The following is a 20,925-nucleotide window of genomic DNA, read 5'->3' as shown; positions in this document are numbered from 1 at the left end:
AAATAGTTTCTTCACAGCGTGCTGGAACCTTTCATGCTGATTGTGTTTCTTTAAGAAACTTAAATTAATGAGTTGATTGAACACTGTACTGTAGGCCTACATGTATTCAACTCATAATTTCAATTCAAGACTTCAAGTTAGAAGAACTGGTGTTTATAAGTTCTGAAATGTAAAATAAAAAATAAAACAAATACTAGAAATTAAAGTTTAATCAACTTAATAAATACAATAAATACAACTTGTTTATTTATGTTAAGTTAATATGAAAAGATTTGTTGATTCGACTAAAGTCCTGTATGATTTTTTTTTCAGGGAACCTGCAGAAATCTTGTCATCTTTCAAAACTTCTATCAAAGGATGACAGATTATGCTATCACAATATTAACCCATATAAGTCTGTTATGCATCAACTGGCCCTTAAGTGACTCAGAAAGGGATAGAGTGAGAGGGAGAGAGAGAGAGAACTTGCTGATGTAAAAAAAAAAAAAAAAAAAAAAAAAAAGCTGCAGGAGTAAGGATATAAAACCTTGAGACAAGAGGATGCTCCTCTCTCAAACCCGCTGCCATCTCAGTGGTGGAAATGTTGGAGTTGGGGAGGGTCGACTTTGAGGTGACATTGACGCTATGTAGATGAGAGTGAGGATCCTGCGCTCCATGTTACGTCCCTGCTCGCTGCTTCAACTCAGACGGCGGCAGCAGCTCCTTTCCCCGTCGTCTTCTCTCCCCTCCTCTCTTTCAGCACCACTCCTTCCAGGACAGCACCTCGCTCTCAAAGACGCGTCTGTCCACCATCCTCCCCCCTCAGGATCGTATATTTGCTGGTTCTAGTCGGATGCAAAGTTCTCACCTTGGTTTTTAATCTAAAAGTGCGAGGAAGTAACTTTTTTTTTGAAAATTCGGATTTTTGAGGGAAGAATCTCGCAAATAAAAGGATTTCATTGTAAGTATTCTGATATACGTTGTTCATTTTATAAATTAGGGATAGATTTGTGTTTTGTTGACATATTTTTCGCAATCGAGGACCACTAAGGAATTTGGCAAATGCAGATGCGCTGCATTTGGCAATGTGAACGGACGGCACTTCACTTGATGGCGACGCGAGAGACTTTATCTCATGAGGGTCATTGTGTTTGATCCTTCAGTCCTGCAGCCACATGATTTAAATATGTCAAATGTAAATGTGTGAGACATTAACATTTATGGGGAAAATAACTCTTTGTGCGCTAAATGCCTTTTTGTCTTGAGGGTGTGCGTATCTTTGAGGTCAAATGTTACATGCAGCTGACATTTTATTAACAGATTTGTTTTAAAATGCAAACATATCAAAAGATTTGTGGCCATGTTGCCTCATATTAATCTTCAGAATTACGCACGGGGGTGATGGAGTGCAGAGTGCGCGCTCCATGTTACAACTATCGCCGAGCAGATGTTGATTTTGCGTTTAAAAAAAAATAGAAAAAATAAAAATAAGAAATAAAAAAAATGTACATTTTTAAATGCAGAACCTTACTGTTGTTTAAAATGTTCTAGCTAATTGGTGAATTGCTTTTTATTAATACTAACTATCCTAATCAGAAAGAAAAATAAATACGAAATATTTGAACTGTGTCCTACAGATATTTACAGAACTCCACGGTGAGATTTATTAGCCTCTCCAGGTGATTCATTGCACATGATCGTCGTGTCTGACTCCTAAATGTGTTTAATTGCTCCTCTCTTGTACCAGAGCAGTAGGAAGTGGGCCATTGAATTTAGAGCGCAATGAATCAAGGACAAAAGCAGGCTCTAAATTTCTGCTAACATGCATTCACTCCGGGCAATTAAAAGTGATTCTTATAACATGAGAAGTCTTTATTTGATCCCGTGGGGTTCACGGATCGTAGGGCACATTTTTCTCTCCTCCACCCCTGAAGAAATGTCATGCAATTAGAATTGATGCATGCATAATAATCGTGTCAGATAATATTTTACCAGTAATTTAAAACTTCTTTGTCAGCACAGGCCAGGACCATGCCCACCCAAGGAAGTCATTTAAGCCACGTATTTTATCTTAAATGTTTGTAATTCCAGAAAAGTTATTAGTTATTATTATTATATTATTATAAGTTATCATTCGCTTAATGGGTGAAACAGTCACACTTTTGTTGAACTTAAGTTCAGATTCACAGATTTTTTTTTTTCCCTTCATAATGTTGTATCTCAAAAAAGCAGAATTGTGTTAGGGGCGTCGTGCAAGCCAAAATCCTGGGGAGGCACAATTAGAGCGTGGGTATCGGGATGCCTCCCCAGAAAAAGAAAATAATGACACAATTTTCTGCAATTTGACATACATATTCAGAGACTTTGGAGGGATTATTTTTCACGAACTCAGCTCAGTAATCTCCCACCTTACATTAGGGTAAATCCTGTCAAATTTATGTGCTGTTGTGGTTATTGAAAATGACACTCACTTCTACACTGCTGACACTTTTCTTGAAAAAGAGCTAAATATCGTCATTTTTACCTATTTTTTTTAAATAAGGGGCATAAAAATTAGCTTTGACGTCATTTTTATTATTACTATTAGCTATTATTTTTATAATCGTCATAATCATGTTCTGAGAATCATTTTATATTTACCTGCTTCACAGAGATCAGCATCTTGAACAGCCTGATCATCCCTTGATTGGTCTGAAACGGTCATATGAACGAGGGAACAAATCTTTCAGTTAAATGCACATACATCTCCATAAAAGGAAAATAGCCAATAACTGTCAAACCAGAAATAACCTGCCTTTCGCACTAACAATGTCCTGACTGAGAAGGATAAGAGTGGGGCTTTATGTCCTTTTTAAAAGATTTTCCTCTGCATCTTGACTTGGAGATATCAAAGGAGTTCAGTGTTTTGTTCTGGTTGGGTTTTGATAGTAGTGGTACTACCCGTTTCAGCCACACACAGTTAACCTGCATCCTGCCTGCATCTCCTCCTCCCGTGCGCAACAGAGTGCTGTGTGCGGTGCAGGTGCGGTGCACAGTATGCAACTTTTGGTCGATACCAGTGGTGTCAGGGGGAGTGTGACCTTTTGAAGTATGACCTATGACATAATATGACTAATAATATAAAATAATTACAAGTGCATATTATAAATAGCAGTAGATTTTTTTTTTTAATCCAGATATCACGTGCCCCAGCAGCTTGAATGGGCATGGCGCCTCTGACGCACATGAATCCCTCATTAGCCCAATATTACCGACATTTGACTTCAGAAAATATTTGAAGCAGATTTGTGTGTGGACCAAGTAAATATTTTATCATCTAGTTTTTTTCAGCGTTTTTTTTTTTTTAACACTCTGTATATTGATGTTTTCAGGCTGGCTGGACTGCTGCTGAGCTGCTTCTACTTCTCTTGATCACTCTCGTTACCCCGAGTATTCGTCTCTGCTGGGAGCTGGGTGTGCAGGACGGAGAAGCTGCCGCTTGCCTGCTGGACCGGTGCTGAATCCCCCTCCTCCACACTGGTCAGGACTATCCGACACGCACAGTGACCATGGCCACCAACGGGACCAAAGCCTCGGACGGACACGTCTTAACGGAGACGGTGAACGACGCGCCCAGCACCACCACGCCAAACGACAAACCTAAAACCTTGGTGGTGAAAGTGCAGAAGACAAAAAAAGATCTTCCCGAGAGAGAAACATGGGCTGGGAAATTTGACTTTCTTCTCTCTTGTGTCGGATACGCCATTGGACTCGGAAATGTCTGGAGATTTCCTTATTTATGTGGGAAAAACGGAGGAGGTAAACAGGAATTCTTAACGATTTTCCATTTATTCACACTCCAAAAGGAGCACAAAGATCTCGAAAAACATCCCCCCCCCCCCCCCCAGTCCGTGCCGTGCGTAATTGCGCACAAGTGAAAGCCTGTGCGGTGATCTGGGGCGCAGTGTGAAACCAAATACTCCTCCTTTTACCAAATATCTTATCTGGATTATGATGAATGTTAGTAGTTTATGATTCACCTTCACTTACACACCTTTACCTCTCACCTCTCATTAGGGGCCTTCTTGATTCCCTACTTTTTGACCCTCGTATTTGCTGGCATGCCCTTGTTCTTTCTGGAGACGGCTCTTGGTCAGTACACTTCTATTGGAGGGCTTGGAGTGTGGAAACTGGCCCCCATGTTCAAAGGTAAAAGACACTTAAACGTTATCCATTTGGCCCTGAACTATGTCTTTTATGTTAAATGGCTGCTTTGGGAAGGCCTGGTTGAATAACACACAGGCAAAGTGGGAAATTGGGGATGTTAGTAATTATGTAACAGAGGGCAAATAATTTTATTATTATTATTATTACTATTATTATTATTTCAACATTAATTAATTAATTCCAACGCGATTTAACATCATGCCTGTACTCTCCCGTTGTTTCAGGTGTGGGTCTGGCTGCTGCTGTTCTGTCCTTCTGGCTAAATATCTATTACATTGTAATCATTGCCTGGGCTATTTACTATCTGTACAGCTCCTTCACTACTGTGAGTATTTTGTTTGTATTCATGCTGTTCCCTAATAAAACAGGACTTGAACACTTTGAATTTAAGGGAGAAAAAATTCCCAGAGTAGTCTAGTTTCCTTGATTCCTCAGTGAATTATCTCTTCACACGAGTGCCCCTTTAAATCAGAACAAAGCACTGATTTTTTTTTTGCCCAGGTTGTATTTTTTACATAGTAACGCTTTTAGTTATGTGGCAGGTTGTGTTTGCCAGCACCTCTTATATAAGGCTACACAGACCTTAACAGGGTATGACATTTATTACTTCCTTTCCCACATAATTAGCGCCTTACACAAGGTATTGATAAATGCATTTGGCGATGAGGCATTCACTCCTCTGAGAAAAGCATGAAATCTCAATGAGTATCATGGTCTTGGCTGCTCGACAGCCACAGAGAGAATGGGACCCGGCGGTGGGAGAGTGGTCCAAGTAAAAAGAGCTGTCTGTGTGATTTTTTGTCTTTTTTTTTCTTCTTTAATTTTCAGGAGCTGCCGTGGCAGAGTTGTGGCAATCCCTGGAACACAGACCGCTGCTACAGCAACTACAGCATCACAGACACCACAAACCTCACCAGCGCAGTGGTGGAGTTCTGGGAGTAAGCGTGACACACACAAGAGTCTGTTGAGATCAGAAGGATACAGATTTAAGCTATGCAGAAAGATCCCTTCTTTGTATAATGAAGATCAGGGTTGGAGTCTGATGTGGCCATTTGGATCTGAGGATCCAACGGTTCACCAAATCCTTTAATATCCGCCTATCTGCAGATACTTCTAGACAAAGAAAATTAAAGGGCCTCAGACAAGCCTGAGAAGCAAAAAATTGATGAGTGTAAAAAAATTGCGTGTAGACATGCGTGCATGCAGGCATGACTTCCCTTGACTGTGGCGCCTTAAAAAGCTTTAGGGGTGAGAAAAGAAAGCCAGGCAGAGCGGTCTTTGTGAATATCCAGACACGTGTGTGGATATTATATGTGCACCCATGCATGCTGCTGCATGTATGAGATCAAGGATGCATTTGTGCGTTGTGCTGAGACCACTTTACTCTAACTTCCCTGCAGACGTAACATGCACCAGCTGACTGATGGTCTGGAGAAGCCCGGGGAGGTCAGGGTCCCGCTGGCTATCACACTCGCCATCGCATGGGTGCTCGTCTATTTCTGTATCTGGAAGGGGGTCAGCTGGACTGGCAAAGTAAGTAGAAGGACGGGTCAAAGGCAGAAACAAAACACAATGGAGAAACAAAATCTAGCTATAATTGAATTTGCAGCATCTCATTGCTAGAGGTCATAGATTTGGCACAGTGACATGTGAGATTACTGGTCAGATGAAGGGATTACATAATTTCACTTAACCCTTTATCTATTGAGTTGAAATTAGTTTTTCTGTAGGATATGCTAAAAACAGTTCAAATTACAATAATTTCATAAGGTTTATTGTCTTGAAACATAAAAAAAACCCACCAACAATTTTGCAGCTTCTGAAGTTAAAGGACGAGTGTGTAGGATTTAGTGGGATCTAGCAGTGAGCTTGCAGATGGCAAACACATCATCAGCCTGGACTCTGGATATGAGGAACTGAAGGTGAATGGGGTGGAGGAGGGTCACAGTGTTTCAGCACTGAAGTGACAGCTGACGGCAGCAGACAGAAGAACTGATTTTAAAGTTTGTTGGCAACAACATGATTAGCTGATGGAAATAGAGGTTGGTTAACTGAAAAATGAACACCTATAATCAGCTAATTGAGAATAAGCAGGAAAGAGAGTAAGAGAGAGAATTGTGAATGAATCAGGCATAAAGATAGTCTTCCTAATTGAACTTGCACTAAACTTCATGTATTGTTTACTGTTGTCAGCCAGACTTACTGCCATCACAGTTGAACTGATGCATGTATATGTCATCCATGTAACTAATCATGGATCACATATGCATGGAATTCATGCATAAACTAGAGGAAGCTTGAATACCACCAGTGATACAAATACCATAGTTTGAGAATCAGAAGTGCAGGAGAACCTGCTGTGTCAGTAAAACTCACTCAAAATGCTCAGGGCCAGTGTTTAGTTTGTCTGTTCTGGGCTCCTGTAGAAACATGTTGGTGCAACATGGCAGACTCCATGGAAGGGGACCTGCACCCTCCTTAAATATAAAGAGCTGATTCTAAGATGACAAAAACACAGGGATTCTCATTTTCAGGCGATTATACAATAATGAAAACATACTTGATGTTATATTCCATTTCCATTTCCATTTCTGCCATACTCAAATAATAAATGCCATAAATCTTACACACTGGATGTTTAAACAATACAGTGAGATGCAACACTCTGCCAAGTCCTCTCTCTCTCTCAGCCTGTCTTTAAAAGGCAGTACAATGTTGCACATGCAATTTCACTTTTAATCCAAAGCACCTAAAGTATCACAAGCACCTACATGTTTCACAAAAGGGAAACAAAAGCTTATACTCAGCAGCTGTAGAGTTGCGCTCTGAGCGCTGAGGTTAGAAAACCATAATGTTTGTGATTTTCCTTTTTCACTTTTTATTATCAATGTTTAATTTATGTATGATAGAGTCATTATTGATTTTTATCCATACCAGTGTCAATGATATCTCTGCTGGTTCATTTCTTATTCAGTATATCTTTATCATGAATGATCTGAATTGTGTTGACTTTTGATAGCACAGTGCAAAATTAGTTCAGATAAGGAGGGAAATAGTGCATTGGGAGTGTGCTGAACCCAACCATTCTGGGGTCATGTTGCCTCCGGGGAACAGCTGACTAGGTCACTGTGCTGCACTGTGCTGTGTGGATGGTGCCAGTGTACTGTAACACTTTTAATGAGGGGTTGAACAACTTAGCAGTTTTCACTTCTAATGCACTTCTGATGCCTTGCAGGATAAATATTCCAACCAAAGATAGCGCTCAGTAGCTTGAACAACAACGTTCTTTTTCTCTAACAATGACTCTTTGTCCAACAGGTGGTGTACTTCTCAGCCACATACCCATACTTCATGCTGTTCATCCTGTTTTGCCGTGGCCTCACTCTGCCTGGTGCATTTGATGGGATCCTCTTCTATATCACGCCAAACTTTAACAAACTTACGGAGTCTGAGGTATGCTCTCCACTCCCTCTGCTTTCTCACTCTGCAGTCCTACATGTCTAAAAACTGTTTCTGTCCAGGATGCACCTTATTCCAAATACATTAGGAATAATAGAATTAATAGATTTAATAGATTTAATAGAACTTCCACTATAAACCACACCCACTATCTTCTATCAAATGCAGATACAAAGGCAGATAATGATGCCTCTGTGCACTTCTAGTTTCTGTTCATAGAGCACTTTGTCAACAGTCAAAATAAAGCTGGATGAAGAGCATAAGCTGAGCACCAATGAGATGTGTTTTGTCTTTTTAGGGAAAACTTGTATAGACTGATTACAGGTTATGGTAATGCCAGTGCAGATATGTCTTACTGTACCTGCATCTAGGCAACAATTAGTGTAATTAATTATTAAGGAGTGTACAGAGCTCAATCTTATCCAGATAGAGTCTCAGTGAGTGCACAGTATCAGTACTCACAGAAAATGTCTTTGCCAAACACCATCAATTGCACTCAGAGCAAAATAGTAGAAATAATGTCTGCTGTTAGTACATGGAAAAAACTTTGGTATAAGCATATTTTTCAAATATTTTCCCTCAAGCAGCATATCAACAACCTTAGACAAAGCTGAGCCATACATACAGTACTGCAGGTCTCAGATAACTCAGTAAGACCTTGCCTTCTGATGCATCAGCCTAAATATCACTGACACACTTCTGCCTTTCAACAAGCTAAGTCAATCAAGATTGGATGCAATGCAATCAGAGTGTATCAGATACATCCAAGTGTAACAAGACAGCACTTAAGAGTTACAATTTCCCAGAACTCTCCTAGTATTGTTGCCATTTTTTTACCATTACTTCAGAGGTTTATGAGACAAGATGCATTTTATGTTTGATCAGCCAAATGACAAAATAGGTTCTATCATCAGTAACATAAAATAAAATCTGGCCATTTTTTTAAATAAACAAATATTTTTATTTATCATCAATTTTGTGTAAGTTATATGTTGTGGTTATTTTAACATATTTTTCTAACCTGTGTGTGTCAGGTGTGGCTGGATGCTGCCACTCAGATCTTCTTCTCCTACGGGCTGGGATTAGGCTCTCTGATTGCTCTTGGAAGTTACAATCCTTTCAATAACAATGTATATAGGTAGGTGATTATAATATGTTGCATTTCAGACATGAATCAAAAACCTGTTCAGATGAAATTTTCCTGTCTAGCACCGGTCACTCACACATCTTTTTTTTTTTTAAAGGAGACTGTGCAGATGTCTCCGCCTGGGATTATTTTTGGTTTCCTGGCAACATAGTGTCTGCCGTACCTTCTATTTTGGGACTAATCGAGCCTCCAGCTGCATCAGTCGTTTCATTATTTTGGATGTTTTACGCTCACAGGCACAGACGTTTGGTTTGTCACACTGTCAGATAAACACTGGTCTGTAGCCCGACTGCGTACCTATATGGTTCCTGTAACTATTTTGAAACTGCTGGAGCTCACTGCCATTTTAAAAGATCAGGTCAATATAAATGTATGCTGCTGCTGTGCTGCTGCAGGATGCAAAATGGCTCTGCACCGTCCCTTCCCCCCATGCCTCTCGACAATGTGTGACGGGTTGATAAGGAATTGATACAGGCGTGACAATGGCTGCCTTGTGCTTTGTCTCTCCCGTACAGAGATTCTGTCATTGTCTGCTGCATCAACTCCTTCACCAGCATGTTCGCTGGCTTTGTCATCTTCTCCATCGTGGGATTCATGGCCAATGTAACAAAGAAACCCATCGCTGATGTGGCAGCCTCAGGTAATTGCAATCAATGTTGAAACTCGATAGTGACAATAGACACAGGCAAGCAGCTGTGCAAAAATTAGCCTTTGAAATTGTTAGATATTATTCTGTCAGGCAGAAGGGGAAGGTTTTAGTTTGTCACTATACGTCAGCTCTGATTTCTGGCTTTATTAGAAAGAAATATTGCTCAGTGATTTTGCAAAACTCTCTGACCCTAAATACTCAAGTTTAACATTCAGCACTAACACTTTTTTATTACAAGGACACTTTGGATTTGAGATGTTCTTGTTTTATCCAGTATTGACCCTTCCTATGTCCCACCCCTTTTGTGCTCTGTGCACCAATAACATTATAGTAAACTTGGGGCTTTATTAAACTTTCTCCTGTTCCTGTAAAAGCCATAGATAGGATTACATCTATACACATATTATAGAACTAGACAGCGGACATTAAGATGTTGCCCATTCAGTCCATTGAGAATTGCTTGCCTGCCACATACACCAAAAGAGTTTTCTAGTTTCTGGGGTTTGCTTCTGCAGTATGTGGCCCATTGAATATGTGCAACAGACATTGTAATGACATCACAGATTGTAAGGAAAGTTTGAGGAAAGTTTTCCAAATATAGAACCTACAAAACTTCCTAAGAGAGCAAGTCATAATTGACCTTGTTTGCAGGCTGAAATGTCCTGTCAACAGATGGATCTTGTATTGTGGCTTATGGGGAAAATACTTTTTGGGCTTTAGGGGATTTTTTTACTTTCATTATTGCATATTTTAAATACTAAAATGGTAGACAACATATTTTTTAAGTTACTACAAGGAGCTCCTATATTTTGCTGATTTTGGGGGCCCAAGTCAAAAATGATCTACTAATAATAATCAATATAAAAATGTCCTCCTGCTTCTTTTTAACTGGTTAATATACTCCTCACTGTAACTTTGTGTAGGAAAATGTAAACACAGGCAAATTGAGACTGTTCTATAACTAGTTAAAAACTCCTTGTAGTAGCTTTAAATAATTTTTTTAACCATAGTTGTACAACTAATGCTTTCTTAGTAAGTACATGTCACAGTGTCTATAATATTTGTGTTTTGTCAGGACCTGGTCTGGCATTTTTGGCTTATCCTTCGGCTGTCACCCAGCTGCCCGTCTCTCCTCTCTGGTCCATCCTGTTTTTCTCCATGCTGCTGATGCTGGGAATCGACAGCCAGGTAAAAATAACAAAGATAATAAAGAAAAATGGTCTCAGTTGTGGTTTTGTGGACCATACTCATATAGCAAAGTGCTGATGTTCCAGCCGCTGTCAACCAAGCAAAGTAAAAATGGAATAAATTAATAACAAAGTTCATGTTTAAGGCCAGGATTCTGTTGTTTTAGGGTGGAACGTTTCACAATGTTTTCACAATGTTTCACTGCCTATGACGTAATGAAATATCTCTTGCAGGTACTCTTCCATTCATGAAAGTTACTTCTAAGCCTTAAAAATAGACCTAATGTTTTTGTTGTGACAGCAGTGTATTACATAACATTAGTTTTGACATGACTCTGCAATCCCTCCAGTTCTGCACTGTGGAAGGCTTCATCACTGCACTGGTTGATGAATTCCCTCATCTTCTCCGAAAACGCAGAGAGATCTTCATTGCAATTGTTTGCCTTATTTCTTACATCATTGGACTGTCCAACATTACGCAGGTATGTAATTCTTTTTTTTAATAATCCACCAAAATTTAGAGACATTACTGGGTAATTAGTTCAAAAACGCAACAGTGACGATGTTGATTTGTTCCAGTCAGTATTGAGTCAGCATTTCTCTGGTTTATCAAGTAACCACACCATTGTCCCTATGGGCTTGCACTGCATTGCACTGATGGCATTGATACAGGATAATAAAACATTTTACGCAGACTTGAAGGTGTCCCACAGGACATTAGTGACCTCAGCAGCTGACCCAGTAACCCGCAACACTCTTAACTCAGCTGGGTTGTTAACTCAGCTCGCTGTTATAGTGGCCCTCTTATGAAACCCAAAGAGCATAAGTAAGTAAAAAAGGTCATGGTGTCAGAATCCCTCTGAGACTGTAGCCAGAGTGGTTCAGGTCATTTAGCATCATGTTTCAGTCTACAGACTTCAGACATCATGAAACAGCTTCACAGCCATGATTTAATAACACGTATTTAACCACTAGCTTCTCAACTGAAGGATGATGGCGTTGCCTCTTGGTTTGTCGGTCCATAGAGCACAATGCCTTGCACCTATTTGCTATAAAAGCTATATTATGTAACATTTCTGCTTTAAAATGTCTAAAAATGTTAGACCTATGTTATATATATTGTTGAGTTGTTGTTTTAGTGGTCAAACCCAAAAAAGACATAATTTATTAAATTTTCCACTGCGTCAGAGAGTGAGGACGTTTAGGACGTTGGCAAACAGAACTAGATGTAACATGAATAAAATGGTAATACATTATCTCCTTCATGAACATAATATCTGCCTGAGTCATGTCAGATTTTCAGCAGCATGGTAATTGTTTAATAATGAAAAAACAACTCCCATGATCCCAAGCCACTTAAGGTGTGATCAGACTACATCTTTGTTGTTGCTTTAATGTGAGGGAGACCCATAGCGGCAGAACGTACATGTTTAAAATATAAAGTATAATATTTCATTAATTGTATTGGTCTATGGTTATCTCCATATGTTTAATAGCCTGCTAATTGAGACACATTTTAATGTGGTTGGTATGAAGTATTTTCTTTGCAAATCCATCAAAATTAAAACATGTCACACAACTCTTCTCCAGTATAGCATGCAAACACCACCAAACTACACTGGTAATTTTGTCACAGTTTGAATAAAAAGTTGAGTATAACAAACAACAAGAGACAGGGCCGAAAGTTGGCAAAGATGTTTCTGTGTCTGCCTACTTTTGAGCTGAATATGACAGAATCACTGCAGGCCAAGGTCATGTTTGCAAATGACACTCGAAGACCCTGCATTGTCCCTCCACTGCTGCCAAACTGGATTTCCATCACGCCACATGCACAGCCCCGTTGGAATAAGGCAGTTACCCTAATCGCTGCTCCAGGCGGCATAAAATAGCTTCACAGTGTAGGAGTTGACAAACTGTAGCAGGTCCCTCTGAGCTGGTCTCCATAATGACCTGATAGCTGACCTGATTGTGGACAGACATGAAGTGTTACATAGAGAAGCCTGATCTGCGCTGGTCATGTCTGTGCTGCACATCCAGTTTCCACAGGGAAGTCTTAGCACTAGTTCTGTCCCCACCAATGAGATGTCACTACCTCTCACCAGCCACGGTCGCTGGTGCTCTCGCCCTTGACGTTATTCCACTTGACCGATTTAGTACTGTCCTGCATGTCCAATACTATAACTGCTTATCCAGTGTTGTCCCCTTCGCCTTCATTGGATTTATACTTTTTTTCTTTTGTTTTCTGCTTCTTTTGTTGTTGTTGCAGGGTGGACTGTACGTGTTCAAGCTGTTCGACTACTACTCGGCTAGTGGAATGTGCCTGCTCTTCCTGGTCTTCTTTGAGTGCATCTCAATTTCATGGTTTTATGGTGAGCCAGTCTCAGTAATCTTAAGAATGTTTTTTCTAAAAACAGGACTAAACATTCCTGCCTTTTGTTTGAACAGATCAAATTTCAAGTTGTAATATCTAAGAATCACATTTGAGATCATGAATTATGGATGACTCATGAACAAAAAAACTGAAATTGTTTTCACCGTGCTTTATCTTTGTTTACAGGTGTGAACAAATTCTATGACAACATCGAGGAAATGGTTGGTCACAGGCCCTGTCTGTGGTGGAAGGCCTGCTGGGTCGTTTTCACTCCGCTCATTGTTGCTGTAAGTGTTATCTGTAGGTAACATGCATGAATAAATCAACAATGCTCCAGCCACCAACAGGGAAAATATCAGCCCACTGTGGACAGTATTTATGCGTATGAGGTCTCAGGTGAAGCTATGTATTGAGATCGGTTGCTGTATTTCTTATGATCATCACTTTAGCTTGATGGTGTGAGTGCATGAAAACAAATGCAGTCTGATTATGTTTACATACTTACTTTAACATCATGCAATTATTAGCTTAATTAGTTGTGAGTGGTCCATACTTTAATCACATTACGACCTCATTCATAACAAAGTGTGCCAAGTGCCAGTTGTAGCCAAAGATTCTCTATGAAAAAAGTCTATTTTGATTTTTTTTTTCTGTAGCATTTTTCATATATTAAAGCCAAGAATATGCAATATGTTAGTTTAATGTCAAGATAAATGGTGCCAAACTAGCACATCTTTTTAAGAAAAACATGAGTTTGGGTTAAAAGCTGTGCAGTTCACCAGTTTTAACTGCATTCACGCTGTCTGTGCAGCCCAGTGTCGCAGCAGATCAGCCTCATTGCTGATGGTATTCATTTAGGCCATTTTACTATCAGGAAAGGGATACCACAGGAGTCTATGCTTGGACCGTTACAGTTTACAGTGTACATAATAATATAATTCTTCCTAATGAATACTCCAGTGTCCATATTTTTCTTTGCAGCTGATACAATTTTATATGCCTGAGGTGCTGCTTACCTTCCTATCATCACTACTTAATCACAGACCAAGTACATGATATTCTCCACTCCCACCAGTGACTCTAACTATCCTGACATTAAAACTTTAGATGGCACTCATGCAGCTCTGGTTGAGTCATACAAACACCAAGGAATTTGCCTTGACAGCAGACAACCTTTCAAGATTCATTTAACTTTTGACCCCCAAATTAAAAAAAGATGTTTGTCTTCCTTCAACTGTAAAACCACTGCCTGATTAAATACAGATTAAATAAAGATTTGGTTATATTTGTGAAACAGTTATTAAATGTAATCCACAGTGTTGTATACATGTGCAACAATTGTCATGTTTTTCATGACAGTTAGCAAAACTTTCAAATTGAAAAGGACAAATGTAGTATAAAGAGGGATAAAGTCCATGCTGGGAGGACAGGTTTATTTATGATTGCTAACTTGACCACGGGATGAGAACCATTTCAGGAAATGACACTGTGTTGGTCTGTGAACACGATGACGAAGTGCTGAGATCTACTTTCTTGTCCCTCTTGTTCAGGGAGTCTTCTTGTTTAGTGCAGTACAGATGGTTCCCCTCACCATGGGTGACTACGTGTTCCCAGCCTGGGGTCAGGGGGTCGGCTGGTGCATGGCCCTCTCCTCCATGATTCTCATTCCTGGCTACATGGGCTACATGTTCCTCACACTCAAAGGCACATACAAAGAGGTAAGATCAAAGTGGACTCAGTCCTGCATCCATTTGGATTGATGGTTGTGCACATCCTCCGACATGAATGCTACGTGTACGCAAACATGTGGTTAAAAATCAAGTATATCTATGGCCTAATACCTAACAATTAGATCCAAATTTTAAAGGCTATGTTTGCATTTGCTAAATCAAAACAACTCGCTACAGTCCTGAGGTTGACTTATTGACGTATAGGCCATAAAAAGCCCCCATGCATCACACAAATAACGTATTTTGAATTCAAAATTGTTTTCACTGAAAGGTAGTTGATGCAGTTTAATTAAAGCGACAAGAAGGAACTTTTCATATTATATTGATTTTGGAGGCCCTAGGTGGTAATGCTTCCATCACCATCACCATAACCATAAAATATAACATCAAAAATAAAATGTATATAAACTAAAATCTCCTCCTGCTTCTCTTAAACTTGCACACGTGCTACTCTGCACTCAGTTTGGCTGAAAAAAATCTAAACACAGGCTTGTTTCATCTGATTTCAAAGAGAATCTGACCAAGTGGCAGACATCAAGAAAAACTAAATCTTCTTGCAGATGGTCTTGTGTACTTATACTCCTGTATATGGAGGCATCAGTATTAAACTGAGACTGTTTCATAACCAGTTAAAAACTCCTTGTAGTAGCTTTAAATAACAGTATTTAAACTGTTTTGTTGCTGTGTTAGCTCAGAAGCAACCAATACTTACACATCACTGCACAGAATAAATTTTTGCTCTACTTCAGAAAGCAAGTAGAGTTTCCAAATCTGTAGATGCAAATTCAATCTAAATATAATCTATATATATATGCACTTACAAGAAACATTGTTACACTTATTCATGTATAAATACGAAGAGTTTTGGTTAGGATAATAGAAATACGATTTCCCCAAACATATGCATCACTGTACCCACCGCTGAGCGTTTCACAGATCTATTAGCTGGTTTGAATTTTAATCTGCAGCTGACAGCGAAGCAGGCTCTGTGTTGAGAGTTTCAAGTGGATTACTTGGTATGCAAGATTTTTGGCTGAAATATATTATTACATACTGTATGATAGACAAATCCAACACAGTGAACACAGTGGTGTTTTTAAAGGGTGCTGCAGATGTTATGCGAGGATAATGTAAATGCGACATACGAGCCCAGAGGACTTAACAGAGGAGAGCAGTTCTAACCATGGAGGGAAGCTTGAATGAACATTTAAGGTCACCGACAGTCAGATTTTTACCGACAGTCAGGCTCCAGAATATATTCCTGAATATACTGATAGAGGTTTTATGTCATCTTCACTTACATTTACAACATTTACATAATGGCTGGCAATGAAAGTAGCACCTGAAATGTAATTCAGCAGTGAGACGACTCCTCACACTGCCTGTTAAAATGCTCAGCTTAGGCCAATGTGATTTCACTCTGTGCATTATAACTGTACGATTCAATGCTTTTGTAATGAGCAAACACAAGCATGCTGGGTAAAGACCTGATAAATTGCCATGAAGAGTATAACAGCGATAAAAGGATTAGTAAAATAGAGTTTCTAATTAGTTCTGTTAAACCATTTTAGATGCCTTTTTGCTACACCAGCCACTGAGTTCTCACCAAATGACGTTCATTTGTATGTGGCAGAATGGTACACTGCATTTTTATTGATCTGATGATTCTAATCAATGGCAGATAATACCTTTTCCGGCATGCTATTTACATTAAGAGCTTTTTGATTTGCCGTCATTCACAATGCGGTGAATAATAAACTTACATCTATACAGTATCTCTCTAGTGACAGATATAGCTTTATAGCCACCACTGACAGAATAAATGGGCCATAATTGCAGGCAGTGCAACAGAGGCTGTCGGAGGCGATGTGCAGGTGTCAGATCCTGCAGTACCAGCTGATGGCTGATTGTCTAATTGTAGCAATCAGCCAGCTGATTAGTGCTCTGCACCAAGGCGGACGCTTAGTTTCACAAACACTCCATATGAATGCCTACTGCGCCGAAGAGCCCGGGTCCAACACAACTCATAGTTCACAGCAACTGGAAGATTTACCAAGTTTGGGATGGTTTGATTTAGTTTTGTGGGCTCAGAAAAACATGGTGGTTCTTGTTGGTGTTCCTTTACTGGCCATATATGTAAGCTAGGCTGTAATATAAGAGTAAGAGAATAAGAGTATCTTATATAATGTTTAGATGGAGAGCCTGAGGCTGTGCATCCATCAAGCTCACAGCTGTATAGCTGGTATGTTGTGTTACAGCTCATGAGTTGATCATCTTTGCAGCTGTTGGATCCCTTCTAGTGGTATATGACAACGTATTATTGCAATCTTGACAACATCTGTGCAGGGGCGCAGATCTCATTACAACTTAGAGGGGGACAAAAGAATTTTAGCTCTGGAATTATGTGCTGGGACCAAACCAACCCTTTAAAACACCAAAGTCACACAATAACACAAACTAACTAACTCATCAAGCCAGAAGTAGCCCAAAAATCTACCAAATATTACATTTTTTTTAAATTGAGTCAAGTGTTAAATAAAAACGATGTTATGATACGCTCCAGACATTTCTGACCAACTAGAAAAGGTACAGTCCACTTAAAACTTGTGAACTTTAAGCAAATCCATCTCCCCTGTCTTTATGAAGAAGCAGTTGTCTGATGTCGCACAAAAAATTGTAGCACCCAGGGAAATGCACTTGTTAATAGGAAAGCAGAAGTAAATTATATTTGCCTGCATTTATTTGAGAGAATACATACTATCATATTGTAAGACCTGTTCACCATGTAAACTGATGTCAAAATATGTTGCCAGTGTTGAGAGGTATATCTCTGTGTTCTGGGCTAATGTAGGTACATGGTGATATAATATGATCTCCATGGAGGATAACCCAAAAAAGACTCACAAACACAACAATTCTTATTTTCAGGTGAAGGTACATGAATAAAAACATTTATATGAATATTATATCCAATTTCAGCAATTAGATCCTCATAAATGTTAGACATTTAACCCTTAAATATATATTTTCAGTTGCACAATTTATGATGCAATCCTTTATAGTGGGGAACAACTTCATGTTTTTCAGATTTTGGGGGGACTTGTCCCCTCCAGTCCTGCACCCAAGCATGCAAACATTTTCCCACTGTGTGACATGATTGGTATTTCTACTCTTCTCTGTGCCTCTCCGTTTCAGCGTCTGCGGATGATGATCAAGCCTTTGGCGCTGGTGAGGGCTCAGGAAAACGGCCCAGACCAGCAGACAGAAAACCAGAATCAGAACCCTGCCAATGAGGAAGCCTACATCTAGAAACTTCTGGTGTCTGTCTCTCTGTCTCGACGGCCAGACTGGCGATAAACACAGAAGAAACGTAATCAAGGTTGGGAACGACCACCAGACTTCCATGTCTGCTTTTATTCACCTACCTCCTGGGGACACGTGAGACCAACCTGATTACACAGTTATTTTTAGGGGATTTTCTGTTTGTTTATTTGTATAATACAGAGTTATAAAAACTTATGAGGAAAAACAAACTACCCAGCAAAATTGTTGTGATATTATGAATTTCATTATGCAAAAAAGTTAGTCTTTTTAGAAAAGGAAATGTGACTTAGGAAATTACTGTATATTGAATATATAATTTAAATTTGGAGGCCCACGTTGATTCAATAGTATTGTGCTACTTTGAAGATATTAATAAATCTACTAAACTACAGTTACTGTACAAAGACAAATATTGGTTAAATGCATTTTGCTTGTACATGAAATAAATACATTAAAATGAATGCAGTGTAGTAGGTGAAAAAATGCAATTTGAAAGTTTGTAAAGTGAAAATTGACCAATTTAAGGCAAAGACAATATGGGAATGTGCAACAGGTAAGGCCAAATCTGCTTGTATGTGTAAAATATAATTTAGACAGACTATCACTCCCTTGCAGGATCCTGCAGTTCGCCTGAAATGTTTACCACCCATGTCTGGGACTACCTTTGAAAAGCACAAAGCACAGTATGGAATTTTGAAGCGTCCAACTTCTTTTTGGCTCGACTGAAACAGCAAAAACAACAAAAACTTACATAGGATACATAGCGAGAGACTGTTATAATTGTTTCTTTGTTTTCTAAAGAACAATAACTTTGTATGTTGTCTGAATCTTTTTTGTAGAGTCATTTTTAGGTCATTTTCTATATGTGAGAGTGAGAAGGACCAAAATTATACTCAAGTTTGGAAGATTGGTGCAGACATTTGGCCCACTGACTCTATATGGATTAAATCAAGCATCCCTTATTGTCTCTCTAAAGAGCATCAGGGTTACAGTAGTGAAGACAGCATCCACCTACAAGCACAATTTGGATCTGTAAACTACCACCTCCATCAATAACGGTGTAGCCAATACAGAAATCCCACGTTTGCACTGTGCGTACTATATTTCTGCCTGTGATTATTTTGGAAAATGTAGATTTTTCCTTCTCCTGACAACCAGTTAAGTGGAAAGACAGAGTTGTGTTGCAATAAGCCAATGCTAATTCTGATCCATATGTTAAACTGTGAGAACCAATAAGCTGTATGATGAATTTCTTTGATAGCCACCACTATTCTGACTGGAACCGTTTACTTGTTTATCTATTTAGTAACCCACTTCTCAGGAACAAAGGTGGACGTGACCAAATTCTCTCAGATACTACCATTATACACTGAAACAATTAATGCTGTACTCTAAAAAAATGCAACTATTATCAAATTTCTGCCATTTTCTCCCTTTAATCCAACATACCTTATGGAGCAACGAAACATAAATTAGCATGAACGTAATCGGACGCATTCGAAAGCTGATCCAAATTGTTGCCTCTTTTCTAGCATCATTTCTTTCAGTGTAAATGAACTGTGACGGCCTTCACTCAGTCATTTCAGTAGAAGCCATAATGTGTTTCTATCCTGTGGCGAGTGCAGATTTTCAGTATCAGACTGGGAGAGAGAAACTTTGGCTCAGTCGGAGAACAAAGCCGGCAGAAGCACTGTTAACACAACAGGACATAGCCAGATGCTATATAGGCCAACACCACTGAAACTACTCCTTTTCATAGGATAAAGAAAAACCTATTGTTACATATCAAGCTTGCTCGGCAATATAAAAACATATATATAGTGAAGCTGAAGCTGACAGACCACAGATATCATCGTATTACTATGAAGGAGGATCAAGAAAATTTGCTTCTGTGGCAGCTACATGCGACAGGAATCAGGTTGAATCAGTCCCGTTTATTTTCTTTTATTTATGTTTTTTTTTTCTCAAAGATATGTGAATTAAAATGTGCAATGACAAAGGGTTCCGTGAATTTTGTATAAAGTTACCATACTGCAGTTTTCTCTCTTGAATGATGTTGTAAACTGGACTGTGTAATACATGTATCTGTGAATGTCCGTACAACCTGAGTTTATTCTTTTCTTTTGTCTAAATGTTGAACAAAAAAATGTGATATTATTTGCTGTTTTCTGCAATAATATTATTATCTCAGAAACTAAAGCACATATCTCTCTCAACTGTAAAAATTATAATTACAATAACAGAATAGAGTAATAATAAAGATGATAATAAGAATAATGTAATAGAAATGTCTAGTCAGAGAATATTGTTTTGTATATTTCTAGCTGTTTCATGGGCCTAATGTAAAATATTATATGTAAAAAATATAATAAATGTCTTTAGATGGTGTTATATGAAAAAGCATGATTGCAATATATGTTATCTGCAAAAATAAATAAAGACCTATAGATTATAATGTCTGTGTCATGTAATCTGTTGGTAACACTTTGACACTCATGTCTATAATACATTCTAAGCTTACTTATAATTATACTGTGCTTATAGCAATGTATTACTCATAATACATTATAATAATTCTGTAATGCATTGTAATCACTGTTATAAGACATTATAATATGATTATGAATTGCCCCAAGTTGTCATTGGGTGCTTTAAGTGAAGTAATTAAATTCCACAGATATGATACATTACAAGCTGGTTATAAATCACTAAGAGTGGTCATTGTCTGCTTTAATACAAGTGAAAAACATAAATGTATGTAAAAACAACACACAAAACATTGTAAAATGTTGTAAAATGTAAAAAATAAACAATATTCAAGGGCTGTAACAGAAACTTTTTGATGAACAACTGAATGATGGACATTTTCATTT

General features: G+C 38.7%; 1 protein-coding gene across 1 annotated transcript; it reads left to right on the top strand.

The window, feature by feature from the left end:
* Positions 1 to 382: 382 nt before the first annotated feature.
* slc6a1b (solute carrier family 6 member 1b) lies at positions 383 to 20,507 on the top strand. Its single transcript, XM_084736856.1, has 15 exons — positions 383 to 940; positions 3,351 to 3,777; positions 4,036 to 4,167; positions 4,410 to 4,510; positions 5,014 to 5,123; positions 5,586 to 5,718; positions 7,504 to 7,638; positions 8,679 to 8,782; positions 9,307 to 9,431; positions 10,516 to 10,628; positions 10,978 to 11,109; positions 12,894 to 12,996; positions 13,185 to 13,285; positions 14,549 to 14,716; positions 17,924 to 20,507. Exons 2-15 carry the CDS (start codon positions 3,528 to 3,530, stop codon positions 18,035 to 18,037), a joined length of 1,821 nt encoding a protein of 606 aa, XP_084592982.1. The 5' UTR covers positions 383 to 940; positions 3,351 to 3,527; the 3' UTR covers positions 18,038 to 20,507.
* Positions 20,508 to 20,925: the final 418 nt, after the last annotated feature.

Source organism: Lutjanus erythropterus, chromosome 2 (genome assembly GCF_056507025.1).
Source record: "Lutjanus erythropterus isolate fLutEry1 chromosome 2, fLutEry1.hap2, whole genome shotgun sequence".
NCBI classification, from domain to species: Eukaryota; Metazoa; Chordata; class Actinopteri; order Lutjaniformes; family Lutjanidae; genus Lutjanus; species Lutjanus erythropterus.
The sequence above is the reverse complement of the archived record's forward strand: the minus strand, read 5'-3'. Positions and strand labels throughout refer to the sequence as shown.

Bases quoted from the DNA above. Each gene is read 5' to 3' on its own strand.
- slc6a1b (XM_084736856.1), top strand. From the start codon at position 3,528: ATGGCCACCAACGGGACCAAAGCCTCGGACGGACACGTCTTAACGGAG. The intron at 3,778-4,035 runs GTAAACAGGAAT...ACCTCTCATTAG, and splicing joins ATGTGGGAAAAACGGAGGAG to GGGCCTTCTTGATTCCCTAC. The intron at 10,629-10,977 runs GTAAAAATAACA...CAATCCCTCCAG, and splicing joins TGCTGGGAATCGACAGCCAG to TTCTGCACTGTGGAAGGCTT.